Raw genomic sequence first — 13,357 nt, forward strand, 5'->3', positions numbered from 1 at the left:
CGAAGAAGTCACAAAAGCGTTGCGAACTCCGATCCGCTAGGAAGCGACGCGGAACGCTCTCGGAGTGGGCCAACTGTACTTTCGCGCCCTAAGCAGCAGCAGCGCATGCGCAGAACTACTCCAAGCGCGCTCAGGCACTGACGCAAGTTCACCGAGCGCTAGGACTCTTGGGAAGAAGAAGGGGGTGGAGTCTGAGGGAGCGCGCATGCGCTGTGTCTGCGACGCGATGCCGCTGGGCTCCGATCTGCTCCTGCGCCGTGTGGAGATGCCGGTCCGTGGGGCGCGCCCTGAGGACGCTACTGCGCTGGGCTCCACGGACGGCTCCGCTGCGCACAGGGAGGAGCTCAACGGCAAGGTGCGTGTGGACGCGAGGAGGAGGCCATGGGACTCGGACCCGGCGTCTGTGGACCCCAGACGTGGTCCACGCGCCTGGCGTGGCGCGGCCTCGCTCAGTCCTGGCTTTGGCTCTCTTATCCACGGACTTGACAGCCACTCCAGTTTATCCTTTTCCGGGTCAGAGCAGTGTACAACAGCTCCAGACGCCTGCTTGCTTTCTCTTTAGGTATACACGTACTTGCCATTTGGAGTTGTACTGCTCTGTCATTTACAGGAAAACAGATGCACCTTGAGGTCATAATGCTGTGTGAAATAAATCAGACACACGAGCTTAAATGTCGCATGGTTTCCCTTATATGAGAAGCCCAAAATATAAATAAAGAGTGAAATAAAAGATAGATAATAGGAAACAGGGAAATGGATCTTTTATAGAAGGAAAGGGGTCCAAAAGATAGGAAGGGAGGTAGGGGAAGGAAAGAGGTTGAAAAAGGGAATGAAGATGTATTATATGCATATATCAACTCCGCACAAGGCGTCTAAACAGTATGTGCTGCAGACGTGCACTAATAAAACAAATTGGACCTTAGAACTCCATCTCATCTGGCCAGTTGCTGTGCTTCTGTCGACTGGAGTGCTCTCTCACGGAAGTGGGGCTGAGTTTGCAAAAAGCAGGTGCCCACTCCAACTACTACCAGAGGAAGCCACTAAACATTGATCTGTGGCAGAGCCCTGAGGGTGTGAATAGCACAAAGTTACAAAACCTTTTAGAGGTGCTACCGATGCTATGTACTTAGTCATGTTCACAAAATACTGTAGTCACTGAAGAGTTAAAAAAGTCAGTTTTCACCTAGCTGGGCTTTCTCCTGCTGATGAAAAGGAATACTAGTTCCACAGCTAGACACTGTGCTCAGTCTTTAATATACAGAGTGATACAGAGGTGGCAAGTGATAGGTTTTACTGCCCCAGGTAAAGCATTTAATACTATTTGCTTGATGCAGATATCTAGCTGTGTTATTTAGTGCGTGAATCATGAAAACCACTGGTAGTTGAAAAAAAATGTAGACCACAAGAGTAAAACAATTGAAAGATTGGTATTACTTTTGGTAACTATATGTTATTTTTAATAAAAGGTATAAATCATACTGAGTAACCATGGCCCTTGGTCTGAAGGCTGGTTAGGAACACCAACCCTCCCAGTCTCAACTCAGCAGTTGCCTAACAAGTCTTCCCTCCAGCTTCCTCTGCCAGTACCCTGCACACAGACTGCTGTTTAAAAGAATCTATGTACTCACAGCTGTCCATTGACAGTCAGTATATAATAGCCCCTTATCCCAGCTCTCTAATTTTGAAACAATTAAAGAATCTTTATTGAGCATACTTTGAAAACCTCTGATTTAAGGCTCCTCCCCCCTTTATTTCAGTAGATTAAAGAACAGAAAATTGTTGTCGATGAACTTTCTAACTTGAAGAAGAATAGGGTAAGTTATTAAAGGCATTCTGAATAGTATGTGTGAGGTTTGGTTACTTGTATTACCCATAAAAGTTCTAAGAATTATATTTACACTAAACTTTGTAAGATTTCAGCATCTTTTAAAATTGCAAAAATGAAGTGCATAGTTTGCTTGGTTGCCTCCCTTTTTTTCTTTTCTTTTCTTTCTTGGTAATGTGTATATAGGTGGATCTCATATTTGAAAATATCTTTTCGTTGCCATATACTATTCATGTTATCTTTGGAAGAACAAATGATACTAATTGCACTTTGGTATCTTAGAACTATAATCGATAATATAACTTTGTACTTGAATTTGATATTTTCTTTTGAAATAATGAACTTTAAATATATTGAAATGAAAAGAAACTACCTCTTTAAATGAATGGTGAGTAATTGTCAAGCAAAACAAGGATAAATCACTTCCCTTTCCCTAAAAAAGTTTTAGATAAATCTTCTAAATGCTAAACATGACTATATAATGCCATTTCCATCAGTTTATTCATAAATCACTAGCTGCTGCTTCATGTGTAGTTGTACTGTGAAAAGCCACATATTAAAATTTTGGAAGAAATGATTTTGAACACTTTAAAGCATTTTAAAGATTATTTGATAACTGACAATTTTGATATTGTCACTTACGGACTATTCAAAGTTAAGGCAAATACAAACTTTCTGGAGGCCCAACTGGCAAAATGTATCAGAGCCTTAAAACTGTATAACACTTTGAGCCAACAATTAATTCCATTTATAATAATTGATATACAGGACATAATGATCAGTGTGCACAAAAATTCAGTTGCAAAGATGTTCATCACAAGGTTGATTTACAATAGTGAAGAGTTGGTAACACTTTAAATGTCTAACATTTGAGGGCTGACCAAGTAAACCATAATATGTTATACCTCTTTACCCATTCAGTAATGTGGTAAAAGAACTTACTGATAAGAAAGTATTCTCAATATGTTGTTCAGTTATAAAACTAAATGTGTAGATATGGTAGGATCCTTTTTTGTTAAAAGAAAAATGGTATATGCAGAGGGGAAAGAGTTATAACTCAGTGTGACTAGTAGCAATTTCTGGGTGACGGGATAACAGGTAACCTTTACTTCTCTTTTTATTTATCTGTATTTGCTAAAGTGTTGTTCTGAATATGTATTTCTGAAGTTTGAAAATTTTGACATCTGCTACTTTTTAGATCAGATCTTGATAATAGCCTGAATTTATTTTGCAGAAAGTATATAGGCAGCAACAGAACAGCAACATATTTTTTCTTGCAGACCGAACAGAAATGCTTTCTGAAAGCAAAAGTAAGTTGGGGTTTTTTTGGTATTTTTTTAGTATTTGATATGGGAAGGCACAGAAAATCCTTCGTCTGCTTTCTGTGGAAATTCAGTTAAACTGCGTATCTCTGAATGTTTAAATGTTTATCTAAAGATTAATAGTGATTTACGTTAGCCTTCCAAAAAGGAATCGATAGCAAAAACCCCTATAAGATGTGTTAAAACCAATAGTTATTAGCATGTGCTTAAGAGTGACAGCTCTAAATATAAAAACCATTATACTATTTTCTACCTTTGTGGCACTGAGTGAAATACTTTGATTCTAAGGCCTTGAAGGTTATTCTGGGACAGAATAAGCACTCAGTGAGCAGAAACTATTTTTCTAAAAGATTAACATTCTTTGTTGGTAGCCCATTATAAATTATTACAGGCACTAGCACAGTGCGTCAACTAATACAGTTTGATCTTGGTAAATAGCCTATGTTGTCCTGTGGATTCATAGGAAAAACTCCAAGCATCTGTATTTTACTTAAATTTTTCTTTCTCTCCCACAGATGTCTTAGATGAATTGAAAAAAGAATACCAAGAAATAGAAAACTTAGAGAAGACCAAAGTCAAGAAATAGTCACCCTGATTTCCTAGAGCAATGTGTGGCATTTGTTGTTCTGTAAGCTTTTCTGTTGAGCATTTTAAGAAAGATTTAAAAGAAGATTTGCTGTATAATCTGAAACAGCGGGGACCTGACAGTGGTAAACAGTTGTTAAAATCTGATGGTAACTACCAGTGTTTATTTTCTGGTCATGTCCTTCACTTGAGAGGCATTTTGACCACCCAGCCTGTGGAAGATGAAAGAGGCAATGTGTTCCTATGGAATGGAGAAGTCTTTGGTGGAGTAAAGATTGAAATTGAAGAGAATGATACTCAAATTATGTTTAATTATCTTTCCTCTTGTAAGAGTGAATCTGATATTTTGTCACTATTCTCAGAAGTACAGGGTCCTTGGTCTTTTATATATTATCAAGCGTGTAGTCATTACTTATGGTTTGGTAGGGACTTTTTCGGTCGCCGTAGCCTGCTTTGGAGGTTTAGTAATTTGAGCAAGAGTTTCTGCATCTCTTCAGTTGGCACCCAGACATCTGGAGGGACAAAACAGTGGCAGGAAGTTCCAGCAGCTGGAATTTTCAGAATTGATCTAAAATCTGCAGCCAATTCCAAATGTGTGATTTTACATTTGTATCCTTGGAAACATATTTCTGAGGAGAATATTACTGAAGAATGTGTTAATATCCTGACTCAAATTTCAGCAGACTTACCAACGTTTGTATCAATGGTGGTGAACAAGGCCAAACTATATCTTGAGAAACCCATTGTTCCTTTAAATATGATGTTGTCACAAGCTCCATTGGAAACTCACAGCAAAAAAATATCCAGCATTCCACCTACAAAAGAGACACTTCAGGTCTTTCTTACAGATGGACACATGAAGAAAGTAGTTCACCGGTTCATTGATGTCCTGAGTATTGCAGCCAAGAGAAGTGTCTTGTATTTACCTAGGGACAAAAGCCTGGCACCAAATGAAGTTCTGAAAACTTGTGATAGGAAAGCAGATGTTGCAATCCTGTTTTCTGGAGGCATTGATTCCATGGTGATTGCAGCCCTTGCTGATCGTCATATCCCTTCAGCTGAACCAATTGATCTTCTTAATGTAGCTTTCATGATGAAAGAAAAGACCATGCCAACTAGCTTTAATAGAAGGCGAGAACAGAAAGATCATGGTAAAATGCCTTCTAAAGAACTCTCTGAGAGTGCTGGTGCTGTTGATGGTGACAGTCGTGATGATAATGTCCCAGATAGAATCACAGGAAGAGCCGGACTAAAGGAACTGCAAACTATTAACCCCTCTCGAGTTTGGAATTTTGTTGAAATTAATGTTTCTCTGGAAGAACTGCAGAAACTAAGAAGCACGCACATTCATCACTTGGTTCAGCCCTTAGACACAGTGTTGGATGACAGCATTGGCTGTGCAGTCTGGTTTGCTTCTAGAGGGACTGGTTACTTAGCAACCCAGGATGGAACGAAATCATATCAGAGCAGTGCAAAGGTATTGCCCAGTATTTCTGCTCTGAAAAACTTCTGAGACCTAATTTTGACCCTACAAGCTGTTAGCATTTAAGTTCCAAGAATATAGCATATTTTATTTGCATTTAAATTATTAATATAATGTATATGCTTTATTTAAATGGGCATAATTTACTATGTTCTGATCTTACAGTTTTTCTCCAAAAATGTTACAATTCGGGTTTAATTTTAAGTTTTATTTTCTTTATTATATAGTAGGTCATATTTTATATGGATTTCTTTAAACTTTTATAGGTAATTCTCACAGGCATTGGTGCAGATGAACAGCTTGCTGGTTATTCTCGTCATCGTGTCCGCTTTCAGACACTTGGACTGGAAGCGTTGAATGAGGAAATAGCAATGGAACTGTGTCGGATTTCTTCCAGAAATCTTGGTCATGATGACAGAGTTATTGCTGATCATGGAAAGGAGGCAAGGTAATTCTCGTTAATTGAGTGTTTTCTAAGGCATTTTAGTAAAAACAGTAGGCTTTAAAAGGACTTTCTAAGCTCCTTTTGCTTTGGAGTCTGTTCACATGAATAACTGGTGCAACAATAATATTCTGGCTTTATGATTACAAACACAGAAGCATAGGAAGGAGGAGCCAGAGCAGCAGTTGTTTTCCAGAACTCATTCTCCAAGAAATGTCTTTTCTTTTTTTTTTTTTGGTACCGGAGATCGAACTCAGGACCTTGCACTTTCGAGGCGGGTTACAGAACTGCTGAGCTAAATCCCCAGCCCCTAAGAAATGTCTTTTCATTAATGTCCCCATGTGATACAGTGGTGTGATTGTTTATAAGACTACAGTGAATGAAAAAGACTGTAAAAATATGATAATACCAAGAAAAGGTATTTAAAGGGTATGGTTTTGTTTTAAATATTTACTCTTCTCCTGATACGAGTACTATATAAGCCCGGGCTTTCTCCTCCAGTGTTACAGTCTCTGGCACCTCAGAAGTTTATGCTTTGCCTACAACATATTTCTGATGTAGTAAACAAGTACTTGAATAAAACTTTTTTTAGACATTAAGGATGAAGGATGATGTGTGTATAAAGAGGAGAACTGTTCAATAATTTGTGAGGTGGCAGTTTATTACAAGGGTACAAGTGTGCAAGGAGTCCAAGTAAGCTCACGGGAATCTTGGCATTATAACCACTTAGCTCTCTTTCACTGGGACTTTGCTGTTCTCAGTCTCTACTTAAGTCTTTTTCTCTCTCATCTTTTTCATTGAATCATGATTGTCTTTACACAGTTGTTATTCTATTGCCAGTCTTCTTGATGCATGTAAAATTTTAACTACTAATGTCAGTATTCTGTCATAGTTTTCAAGATTTCTTTATAAATAGATACCCTACAAGATACACACTATAAAGTCTATACAGGAAAAACTGTGAAGGATGTGAGAAAGCCCAAGAGGGGAGGAAAAGAAAGAATGAAAGAAATTTAGTCCATGATTCAGCTAGGTCAGAGAGAAGGGAATTTATTTCATCTAGTGAAAACGGTTCATTTTCAATGCCCCATATGAAGGTTTCGTGACCTTCAGATAAAAGTGCATGTGAAGATTGTTTAAAATAGCTGATGTGAATGATTAGCTTTAAATCATTTATTATGTATCTTGGTAATAGTAATCTACTTGATGAATATTTATTTGTACAATTATAGTACTTCGTTTTTTCTTTTTTCTTTTTTTTTTGGTACCAGAGATTGAACTCAGAACCTAGCGCTTATGAGGCAGATGCGGCGCAACTGAGCTAAATCCCCAGCCCTATAGTACTTCATTTTTATAAAATATCCAATAGAACAAATTCCTTTACCCTTTCCAGTCTTTCTACTTGAGCCAGAATGAAATGTAATGAAACACTAATGTAACTGCATTGCATTCTGAAGAATTGCAGGGGGAAAGAAAAGGGTTAAAGTCTTAAAAACAACAGAGTTTTGAGAGAAAGTAGGGAAGCAAAAAGGGCAGAAAGTTGTTTTTTAAAAATCTAGTGTTTTGTTGTTACACCAATTTGTCACCATTTGAGCATTTGAAAGAGTAATTAAACAGTTTTGATACTACACGTTAGTGTTTTGTAAGCCCAAGATTGTGGAGCCCTTCTATATTCATTTCCTATGCCTAAAGGAAGTTCAGTTTCTTTAGACACGACAAAGACTAGACACAGATCATCAGATTCTGTAGTTATGGTCATACCTGCTTTCAAGGCATCCCCAAAGATACCTTGTGAAACAATTTGAAATTTTTTCTCAACATCATGAACCTAATTTATTTATTCTTAAATTATTTTCTAACATATATTGTCATATGCTGTGAAACACTTTTAATATATTTACATAAGATTTCATAAAATTATGTAAATAACCATTAACAGGTTGATTTTTATTTTCATATAGTACTTATTTTATCTGTTTATTTTATATTTCCATTCCTGGATGAAAATGTTGTTTCCTTTCTAAATTCCCTACCCCTCTGGGAAAAAGTGAACTTGACTTTACCCCGTGGAATTGGTGAAAAGCTAATTTTACGTCTCACCGCTGTGGAACTTGGTCTTACAGCCTCTGCCCTTCTGCCGAACCGGGCCATGCAATTTGGATCTAGAATTGCAAAAATGGAAAACAATAAGGAAAAGGCATCTGACAAATGTGGAAGACTCCAAGTCATTTCCTTAGAAAACCTTTCTTTTGAAAGGGAGATTAAATTGCGATATGATTTCACAGTGTTAGAGTATTTACTGAATGACAGTTATATAAAAATAAAATATTCCACTGCTTTGCTATTGTAGATTGTAGTGGTTTTAAAGTTCATTGGGTGAATTTTTACTTTTCTTGTGGCAAAGCTTCTAAAACTCTTGGAATTTCCTAAATGATAACAGTGTCTTATTACTTACAGTGAATGCCTTTTGATTACACTTGGATTAATGTAGTTTATAGTGTGATTCCCTAGACAGTCTCAGGATGGGGCTGATGACCAGAAAAACCAAGTGTTTAAGAGGGCTGGAGCTTCAGCCCCATCTACAGACTTGTGGTGGGTGGAAGATTAACCTCAATGAAGATCTGTAAAAACTCTTCTACAAGATTTGATGAGTTCCTAGTTTGCTAAACGTGTGGATGTACTAGGAGGGTTGCTGCCCAGAGTGTGCATGGAATCTGTTTTTGCTCTCCCACCCCCCAAATACTTTGCCTTGTGTGTCTTCCATCCAGCTGTTCCTGAGCTGTATCCTTTATGATAAGTCAGTAAATTAAAATATTTCCAGAATTCAGGTTTCTATAGGCCAATCTAGCAAAGTTACAGGAACCCCAGTGTAGGAAACAGGGAAAGGGGACGTTAATAGAACCTCTGCAGTGAGTCCTAGTCTCCTGCAAGCCACAGCAGCACAAGGTGAATTAATTTATGATACAGGAAAGGTAGAAAAAATGAGACTTGGAGAAGAAGCTGAGTTTTGGGCCTGATCAGTGCTGCTCTGGGCAGCAAAGATGAAAGCCCCCAGCTTACCGGGAGAAACATGTAACAAATGACTTGCAGGAGAGTGCAGTACATATGAGATAAACAAAAGTGTAACAAATGAGGGGGGAGGATCCAAGAACAATGTTCCTACCAGGATGTCTTCAGCTGGTGTAATCTGGTCCTGGAGCATCACAGTATCACCAGATCATTGAGGTCTCAGTTGTGACCAGAGGCCAAAATGGAATTATGCCTTGAAATGCCACAGCTGGCCTGTAGGCAGGAGAACTAGGCCTAATGAAATGACTTCCCCGAAATTAAGTAGCATTGCTCCCAACACCCCAGTTTATAGCTGGTTGGTCAGAAGTACCAGAAGCTCCAATTTGAAGTTGGCATTTAAAGTGAGGGCAGTCTTGTGGGACCGAGTCCTTAACTCATGGGATCTGACACTAACTCCAGGTGCAGAGAATCAGATTGGATCAAATTGTAGAACACCCAGGTGATGTTCAGAGACAATCGATTGGTGTCAGAAGTGTGTGAGAGTGTAGAGAAACAGAGTGGTTTCCCACATTAACTCCATGGTAGCTACATCCAGAAATAACTCAATTTGGTATTTTTATCATCAGGGACCTTGGTCAACACGGGACTTTGTTTGACAGACAGAACACTGTTTTGAGAAGCTAAATACTTTGCTCACACTCCTGGGCAATACTTAGTACATCTGTCTAGACAGCTCATTTTCCTACTTCAAGAACTTTTAAAATTTTTTAAAACGTTCTTCTGTCCCACAAATCTACAGCCTTCTGTGTCCCATTCTTAGTTCCTGACTTGGGCTTTTTCAGAGAGACCAAAGCCGTCGGGTTGGGAACTGCTTCCTCTTCCCACCATAAGAACTTTTTATTTTTGGTACTGAAGATTGAACCCAGGGCCTTTGGACTGAGCTGTACCCCAACCCTTTTTATATTTTTAAAATTTTGAGATATAGTCTAAATTGCCCAGAATGGGCTCCAATTTGTGATCCTCCTGCCTCAGCCTCCCAGGGTGCTGGGCTTACAGGCATGTGCCACCATGTAGAACTTTTTTCTTTGAACGACAAATATATTTCTCTGAGTTCTGGAGGCTGGAAGTCCAAGATCCAGGCAGGGTTGGTTTCTGACCCTCTCCTTGGGCTGCAGGTGGCCCCCTTCTCTGTGTGTCCCCTTGTGGCCTTTGTGTGTGTGTGCACATGGGCGCGAACGTGCCCTGGTGTCTCCCACACCATAACGTGTGTCTCCCCTGTGGCTGTCGTCGTTCTCTCTCACCATTGGGAAGGAAAACATTTTCTCCCTCCACAGACTGTGCCTGTACCTGTTGCCTGCATCACACTGCCTGTTGGGGTTTGGATCTTTCCTGTCTCCCAAGGGATCCTGTGTCGAAGGTCCCAGATGACAGTGTCTTTGGAGCCTTTAGGAGATGGGGCCTAGAGAAAGGAAGGAATGGGAGGTCACTCAGCCTTGCCCTTGAAGGGACGTTGGGGCTGAACGGGTTCTAAGGAGTCCGGGAGCTGAGCGGTTGTCAGCTGCGCAGGGTCACCCGGTCTTCCCGCCTGGCCCAGTCCATGTGCGGGTCCCCGCCCCAGGCCCCCCAGGACCAACGGCTCAGACCCGCGCCCACAGCAGCGGCCACCGAGGGGCAGCGAGGGGCCGCTCCGAGCGATGATTGTCCCAGGCCCCTGGGGACCACAGGGGACACAGCTTCCCTCTCCTAGACAAGAAAATGATCATTTCAAAGTAGGCTTCCCCTTTCCTCGTCCATCCCCGAGTCCGTGGCAGACGCGAGCTGATGTGATCATGGTCTTGGGCTTGAGTGTGACCTTGGGTTCTGATTCTGCAAGACGCGCCCTGCGATCCACGTTTGTGTCCACGCAGTGGGCGAAACAGTGTCTACCCCGGTGGACTGGGCTCAGCACACCCGTAACTTTACAGAAACGCAGATTCTCTGTTCCACCCCAGCTGCCTGAATCGGACACTGGGGTGGAATCCAGCAAGATTCAGTTTAACAAGCAGGTGATTTTCATATAGGCTAAATTTTGAGAACCACTGTATCATGGAGGTCAATTACATGAAAGAAGCCAAAATATTTCCTGTAAGGTGCCTGGCAAATAGTAGATGCTCAAGTGGTAATATGGCTATTTTTCCAGGAATATAGAAGTACTTAGTTACACAAACACTGAAGGTTGGGGAAATACCACGCAGTGATAAAGCACTCACTTAGCATGTTCCTAGGCTGGAACCTTAGCACCACCACAAGCAAAAAAGGAAGAAAGAAAGAAAAAAGTTAAACCAGTATTTCCTGTCTATCCTTTAATCAGGTCTTTATTTTCTTTAAAATTTTGAAGAGATATGCACCAAAAAACCTCCCCAACAAATAATACTGCAGGTATATGGTAGTTGCTTGTCATGTATAAACTTAACATTTTTTTGACATACAGTCACATGTTACTTAACATGAGAAGCTGAGAAGCATGTTAGGCTGTTTCATTGTGTAAACATCACAGAATGTATTTGCACAAACTAAGGTGTTACTGTATCACTAGGCAATGTCTGCTGCTGACAGAATTATTGTTCTGCAGCATACAATTGTACTTCTCTGTATCTATTGCCTCTTTGAAAAGCAGTACATGATTAATGTTACAGGTTTTACAATTTTAATTATTTTAATTCAGATTTCAGCTTATGCTGCAACTAGTTTGAGACTGAAAAAAAGTAATGGTCAACTGACCTTAGATAAAGAAAAGTGTAGATTTATTCCTAGGGAAATGAAGATTCATGATATGGTGAATTGTTATTACTTGCCTTTTATTTCTTTTATCCATTGCAGAAACTTCAAGAAAGGATGCACTAGATTTAATTGAAAATGTTAAGATTGCCCAAAAAAGGATTACTTAGAGTTGATCAAGCTCAAGATGAACAAACCTACCTTGAAAATTTAGCAGTACAGAGAAATGCTTCTGCTTTTTTTGAAAATTATGATCAGAGTGGGATACAAGAGTTATTAACTACGGCACTAGCCAGGTGGTTGTCTACAAAAGAGGATGGGTGCTCTCAACTGGAGTTCCCAAGTGGAATTATGAGTCAAATGAACAATGTCGGTTTCTCCACTGCGATCCTACTGATGCCGGTGGACCCTACTGCCCTCTTAGACTACAGAGAAATCCACCAGATCATAAGGGAGTTGGCTGTTGGAATTTATTGCTTAAATCAAATTCCTTCCATCAGTTTAGAAGCTAATTATGATCAGAGTTCTTCTTGTCAATTACCTCCAGCTTATTTTGATACCAGAATTGGGCAGATTCTGATCCATATTGACTACATGTTGAAAGCACTGTGGCATGGAACATACATGCCCAAAGAGAAACAAACCAGGTTCTCCCAAATGTGGTGTACCATCTTGGACATTGATCCAGATGGGAAGCCTCAAACAATTAAAGAGATTTTTGCAGCGTTTAGTTCAGCAGGTAAGAGAATTTAGCCCTTCTTAGTTATTTTTATTAGAAGCTGTTTTTTAATTTTATAAGTAATTTATCTGTGCCTGAATTTATATAGCCATCTTTCTTGGTAAAAAAAAAAAAAAAAAATTTCTAAGTGTAGCCATCACTTCTAAAAGGAGATTTTCTTTAAACTTCAAGAAATCTTTTTATGCTGGGGATTTAGCTCAGTGGTTCCATCACCTGCCTTGCAAGTGCAAGGTCCCAAGTTCAATCCCAGGTACCAAACATTTTAAATCAAGCATCTTGCCTCTTTCATTTTAATCTCCAGTTTCTGCAGAACTGATCAGATTCCAAACTACCTAATAATTTCAATCTTCAGTTCATTTCTATGCATCATCTTAATATGGATAGTTTTTTGCATAAATTTACTGAGGCAAGAAAGGATTAATACTCTCCCCTAAGCAGCCAGATTTTTCTTGGCTAACCAGAGCTAATAAGGTTTTAAATGGTAAATCACATGGAAATGAACTTTTACTTGAATTGGACATGTAATTAGGAAAAAAATTTTAATTTATCAGTGTAGGTCTGTGTACTAGAGAAAATATTTTGAAAAGCAAATTTGCTTCTTAGCTTCTCAATAAACTGTCAAAGAATTATAACCATTAGAACATGTAGTACAATTAATATGGTAAGCTCATTTCGTGGGGTTGTTAGCTCACCTCTTTTCCTTCTCTGTCATTGATAGCTAAATCGAAAATTATACATCTACTTATTTATAAAGGACTCCCACTTGATTTATTCATTTTATAAATATTAGTTGAACTTTTATTTCTTGCTAAAACACAAAAATAAGTCCAAATGGGAAAAAACAGGTAAACAAATACTTTATTAAAACGTCCATGAAAATAGGGCCCTTACTTGCCTGTTTATTCCTAGAAGTTTAGTACTTAACACAGTATCTGACATGTAATATTTGAGCATGAGCAAAAATTTGTTAAATTCCATTAAATGAATTGAGTTGAATCAACAAATCATTACATGAGGAAGGAGTATTTCGAATGTTTAGTGGGTTTCTACCATTACCAGTGGTAAGGTTGGAGAATAAACCCAGCTTGTGTGTCCCAGATGGACTCAATGATTGTTACCTAAGGAGCAGCCCCTCAGCAAGGCTGTCACAGGTACTTACCTTCACATTAGAGGGTGTCACGACAGGGGCGGCCAA

At 39.4% G+C, this 13,357-nt stretch overlaps 3 protein-coding genes across 3 annotated transcripts in view; all 3 read left to right on the forward strand.

Moving 5' to 3' along the window:
- The first annotated feature begins 205 nt into the window (after positions 1–205).
- On the forward strand, positions 206–3,850 carry Asdurf (ASNSD1 upstream open reading frame). Its single transcript, XM_087200417.1, has 4 exons — positions 206–355; positions 1,761–1,814; positions 3,060–3,135; positions 3,663–3,850. The coding sequence occupies exons 1-4, from the start codon at positions 206–208 to the stop codon at positions 3,731–3,733; spliced, it is 351 nt and encodes a 116-aa protein (XP_087056543.1). The 3' UTR covers positions 3,734–3,850.
- On the forward strand, positions 3,755–8,029 carry Asnsd1 (asparagine synthetase domain containing 1). The gene is made up of 3 exons (XM_087200400.1): positions 3,755–5,209; positions 5,482–5,663; positions 7,644–8,029. Exons 1-3 carry the CDS (start codon positions 3,755–3,757, stop codon positions 8,005–8,007), a joined length of 2,001 nt encoding a protein of 666 aa, XP_087056526.1. The 3' UTR covers positions 8,008–8,029.
- Ankar (ankyrin and armadillo repeat containing) overlaps positions 8,028–13,357 on the forward strand; it is a 55,815-nt gene continuing 50,485 nt past the window's right edge. Inside the window, 1 exon segment of the mRNA XM_087200398.1 lies at positions 8,028–12,162. Coding sequence (XP_087056524.1) covers positions 11,562–12,162 — 601 coding nt within the window. The 5' untranslated portion in view covers positions 8,028–11,561.

Source organism: Heterocephalus glaber, unplaced genomic scaffold (assembly GCF_053883595.1).
Source record: "Heterocephalus glaber isolate CG9 unplaced genomic scaffold, H.glaber_assembly_v1.0 deba00001743, whole genome shotgun sequence".
Taxonomy (NCBI): Eukaryota; Metazoa; Chordata; class Mammalia; order Rodentia; family Bathyergidae; genus Heterocephalus; species Heterocephalus glaber.